Source organism: Nilaparvata lugens, chromosome 9 (assembly GCF_014356525.2).
Source record: "Nilaparvata lugens isolate BPH chromosome 9, ASM1435652v1, whole genome shotgun sequence".
Lineage (NCBI taxonomy): Eukaryota > Metazoa > Arthropoda > Insecta > Hemiptera > Delphacidae > Nilaparvata > Nilaparvata lugens.
Window position 1 is genome coordinate 28626443 of NC_052512.1, and position 5706 is coordinate 28632148.

Below are 5706 nucleotides of genomic sequence, written 5' to 3' on the forward strand. Positions count from 1 at the left end.
TCAAACATGAAATTTGCAAATTTTCAAACGATTGACGTTGTCGTGTCGGCGAAAATCGGTGTGTTGGAGTTGAAAAAAATATACTTTTATACTCTGCAAACAATATATCCAATCGTATGCAATATTTATCGGAGTAAGCATTCAATACAGTAGAGCTCTAACAAGTATTTGTTTCCTCACTGGTTCAAGCAATCAGTTGTATTGTCACGATTTCACATAAAAGAGGTTTCCATTCTCCTACTGTCAGAGTCGTTCTCCACGTTTCTACAACAACGTTTCACTCTTGGAAGTCTTCATCCTCCAGACTAGTCTTCATCCTCTTGACTCTAGACTTCACTCAGAGAAAGTGCAATGCATATCTCCACTATTGCCATACTGACTATTGTAAGTAATCAACATACATCTATTAGTAGTTCTGTGAACAGTAGACCTCACAAAGTTTTCTCATCCACAAGTAACTGATGTCAACTAACTCTGTTCACCTTTGAATTTGTATTCCATTTATGATATAATTCATCCAGTTCTGTGATAATCTTCCCATCTGATGGTAATTGATTTTTTATTATCAAGAATATCAAAAATTTTCAGCATTATTTAGTTCATTCGGTTATTTTTAATCACCTATTAAATTAATTTTTTCAAATGTGAGAGTATTAAAACTGATGGGCACGCATAATAATATCATGACTGAAAAAACGAAATATTGAAACCAAAGACCTTAGAGATGAATACCTTTTAAAGGCATTTGATTGAAACTATAGACTTTATTGACCGAGCGAAGTGAGGTCTAAGATTCAAATCGACGGTTTTGCATTCCTCTTTATATTTATATTTTTGTTCAGATTTATGTTTAGATTTATGTTTATATTTTTGTTTATATTTATGTTTACATTTATGTTTACATTTATGTTCCGCATTTACAGCGAAACGCAGTAATAGATTTTCATGAAATTTGATAGGTATGTTCCTTTTTGAATTTCGCGTCGACGTATACATGAGGTTTTTTTGAAATTTCGCATTTTAAGGATAATACAGAAAGAAAAGAGGTCTCCTTCAACGCCAATATTACAGTAAAAATCAGACTTTAGAATTATCCATCATGAATCAGCTGTCGAGTGGATTATAAATTGCATGCAATTTATATCTCAATGTAACTTGGTAAAAAATCAGCTGTCGTGTGGACTATTAATTATTACAAGCGATGTGGCATGCAATTGATAACTTGGAGTTGCATATCCTCTCTCGACTTCTCTCCGCTTTCAACTCGGTAAGCTTTTGATGATAATGGTAGCATAGTTGTTTACAACGAATTATTGTCGATATAACAACCCAAACAGCCATTAGTTGTTGACACACCGAAATGCCGTCAAGCACTGACCTTAATGATTTGGAGATTATTCAAAATAAGTAAATGAGCTATATTTATTTCCAAAAGTATAATACATTTTGTCCAATAGCTTTTCCCACTGAAACTTCGTGGTCAATATTTGAAGTCCAAAAATCAAAACCCAGAAAATCCATTACAGCATAAATGTTATTATATGAAATTCTCAATAATAATATATTCGTGCCAGATTCAATCAATTTGTAAAATTTCCATGTTCCACCATGGAATAGACCAAGACTCAATATGCTATTTCGAACACCGTCTGTGAGAATCGCTCACAATCTCAATCCCTACCTAAATAATAGTACAATAGACCAAACCCATTCCTTGAACCCCAATCAAAACCCCCCCCCCCTTTCAATGATCGCTATAATACATTCAAAAAACTTGTGAAAAATTATGCTGCTCAATTGATAATTAAATTATTATTTTTGTGTTCTACTAACTCTCCATTTTCTCAATTATTGTTTCATCTTTCTTTGTATATACATATTTTTCATACCCCTTTTTCAACCCCTTCACTAACTCTCCCGAATCTAACTCAAATAACTTTCTCTTCTAATCTTATTATTAGTGATACTGAATCGTTGTGAATATTTAATGAAGTGCGATATTTTTTCTCTTGTTTCCCTTTTTAATTGTAAAGTTATATATAACTTCACACCGACACCAATACGTCAGGACATGACATAATTCACTCTGATGGACAGTATTAGAAGAGGCTGTGGTTTTTAACTGCGTGAGGTCTACTGTTCACAGAACTACAAGTAAAAGTAGACACAGCTTCTACAGACATCTGTGTATCCACTTGTCAGCTGATTGATTATGGATAATTCTATAGTCTGATTAATCCTATCTACAGAGTAGATGATATACCTATATTAGTGACTAGCCGTCAGGCTCGCTTCGCTCGCAATATCCGTCTAGCCAGGGGGCTCTGCCCCCTGAACCCCCGAATGGATCGTCCAAAAATGAGATCAGCGGGCTCGCTTCGCTCGTCTGCATGTAGACCTCAGCGAAACCTCTGTACCGAATTCTGGACCCCCGACTGGATTGTCCAAAAATGAGATCAGCGGGCTCGCTTCGCTCGCCTGCATGTAGACATCAGCGGAACCTCTGTACCGAATTTGAACGTATTATGTCAATTTCATCTCCAAAAACACCTGTTACTATATCGGCGTATCTTTGGCGAACAAAATTCTCCCACCTCGGCAAAACCTGTGTACTGAATTTTTTTTAATATATTTCCATAAATTATTGAAAAAAGTGAGGAAACGCAGAAAAGCTGAGAAAACGCTAATTTTGGCTAATTGGATAAATTGGTATTTAGGAGGTCCTGGATAAATGCATTTCAATCTTCAACTTGGTAACAACTTAACAAAGTCAACTCAACTTAATGCCAATAACCTGACAAAATTTTTAGTTTAGTTACCAGAACAACTGTTTCGAAGAGGTACTCTCTCTAGATTATACTCGTAGTTCTATATTAACATATGGTATGGACATTTCAATTATAATTTTAAGATATTGGTATAAGAAGAATATATATGCTAAAAGAACTTTAAACCCTCAAAAACCACCCTTAGAGGTAGAATATCGCCAAAAGATTTCTTAGTGCGCCTCTAAAGGGCCAACTGATACCTAGCAAATTTGAACGTTTTTGGTCCTGTAGATTTTTAGTCCTGCGAGTGAGTGGGTCAGTGAGTGAGTGAGTGCCATTTCGCTTTCATATATATAGAAGAAGAAGATAGATATCGGAGTATGAAGGAATTCCTTTTCTTTTCATATTATCCTTGAGAAGAAAAAATTCAAAAAACCTTGTGTATAGATCGATGCGCAGTTGAAGAAGGAATATTCCTGTCAAATCTCATAAAATTCTATCAATCATTATCCAACTAAAATCAAAATTAAATGCTGTAATTCACCTTGAAGACTTCTGCAACTGCATATATTGACAACAGGGTAAACAGCTAGATGGAAATTCGATGAGCGCTACTATTCAAAAATTATTTGTCAGCCCGGAAATCGAACCCAGTACCTTCAAATTGCCGGTCAGGGATGCTTACCCTTACACCAAACTGACAATCTCTGGATAGCAGCGCTCATTTATACGAAGCCATAGCGGCCAGCCAGTCGAATTCTATCAACGCGTTTGGTCATAATTGCGTTACATACATACAGACAGTCAAAAGAAAATCCAAGTTAGAACATAGACCTCACTAAGTTCGGTCAACTATTGTGCGGATTCTCAATGAGAGAAAAATCAAGTTGATGATAGGGGTTGAAGCTGGGAAACGGTGTTTTTCGAAAGATGAAGAACATTGTTATCGGGCGTATCTGGAAATCTATCTGAGATGAAACGATCCACCTGGTTTCAGGTTGTAGAGCACAAAATTATGCCCACAGAGATTTTGAATCTTAAATTTGAATGGTTGTAATCGAAAGGAATAGTTGATTAAAAACAAAATTTTCTTCAAATTCAAATTTTTCCAAAAAATTTGCTCATTTTTAAAAGATTCTAGCTCAGCATTCAATGGAGTTTAACAGCTTTCAATCATTCCATTTTATTCGTAATTTTATTGTCCAAGGAAAAGAGTGGATTACTCTTTCCTATGGCTCAATCCGGCAAAAATCTCAAAGAACTAGAAAAGGAACCGAAAATCCGTGGTTTTGGGGCACTCTGTAAAAAGCTCCAGGGCTAGAGGGTCATCTTTTTGTATTTATCATGTCCAATACTCCAGAATTATCCCACGAAAAAAATTAGGGTGTTTTTCCAGCAAAAAGTACGTGGTGTCTGGACTTCTAGAAACTGGAGTTCTACAAGCAAGCTATAATACGGAGCTGATGCTAGAATATCAGCCATCAAAATTATAAACATAACCGATAGAATGCTCTTATAATTTCTAGTTAGGGATTTAACCTGCTTTGAACGAAAGTCTGTTTGTTCATCCGAAAATTTGCAATCAAAAATTGTTGTCGATAAATGAATAAATTGACTTGGTTCATTCATCAATAAAATAACAAATAATAATACTGTATATTGATAGATTAGGATAGGAAGAGAGCAGAAGGTTCAACCAAAAATTATTTTTTTCACATTTTTCTGATAAATAGTCAATTTCTCCGAACATCAGGTCAAGTCTTCACTTCTAAGAATTTGGAAAGAGTTGATTATTATTTTTTTCTCTGAAGACTGAATGGTAACAATCTATTTTTGCAGTTTCTTCATAGCATTGCAGTAGGAGTCGTACAGGAATCTAAATCATGGGTGAGTGGACTTCCATAATATTGAATACGAGCAGGTGTTATAATCTGTACTCCACAAGGGTCTATTGAAGCACCAATAGATTGAATCTAGTTCAACAGTTCCATTCTGATATTTAAAGTATTAACACTTCAATAATATATATATATATATATTATATATATATATATATATATATATATAATATATATATATATATATATATATATATATATATAAATGAATGTCTGTTTGTGTGTTTGTTTCTTCCCTATAGATTCGAAAACTACTTGACAGAACGGCATGTAGCTTTGGGAATATGTTGTATGAATATTGGGGATGGTTTCTGACCAGAAATTTCAATAGGGGGGCTAATAATTATTATTTATTATCACCATTCTACAGACCTATGCTTTCGAAACTTTCGGCCGAGTGGCTACCTATGATTTAGCATCTAAAGTTACCAGCTGTATAATAAACACGTCACCCTGTGATAAATTGTGTACTGGTATTGAAACGGTAGTTTAGAGTTGAAGTTAGTGTAGTTGATTGGTACCAGCTATAGATAATCGTTCCTTAGAAGATATATACAAATAATCATCACTCCCCTATCATTGAGAAATCTTGAAAAATGAAAATCTGGAAAATGTTGAAAAATATATTTTTCTCATGAAATAGAGTTGTTCATATTGCATTCATCGATTACTGAAGAATGACAGACTAAATATTTTTTGTAGAATTTAGCTTAGCTTATATTCATCCTGAAATAGAGGATGTAGAGAGTATGGAATTCTGTGTAAATCATCGTACATCGCCTATCCCCTGGACTATCTATTGACAATCAAGAACTATGGAAACATTAAATTCATCTTTGAAACACTGATTTAACCTATCTATTTCTCTAATTCAACACTTACTGATAAATATAACTACAAATTGATTGAGAAGAATATGTTTTTGGAATAATAAATGTTCCATGACTAAGCACATACGAAGTCCGTATCGAGATATAAATGAAAATATTAATTGTCAGATAAATTTCATGATTCACCAAATAAAGTCAAGTGTGACATGA

At 34.2% G+C, this 5706-nt stretch overlaps 1 protein-coding gene across 1 annotated transcript in view; it reads left to right on the plus strand.

The window, feature by feature from the left end:
- The first annotated feature begins 234 nt into the window (after positions 1-234).
- Positions 235-5706, plus strand: part of LOC111054472 — a 17804-nt gene continuing 12332 nt past the window's right edge. Inside the window, 2 exon segments of the mRNA XM_022341509.2 lie at positions 235-384; positions 4608-4655. Of these exon segments, the coding sequence (XP_022197201.2) occupies positions 352-384; positions 4608-4655 (81 nt within the window). The 5' untranslated portion in view covers positions 235-351.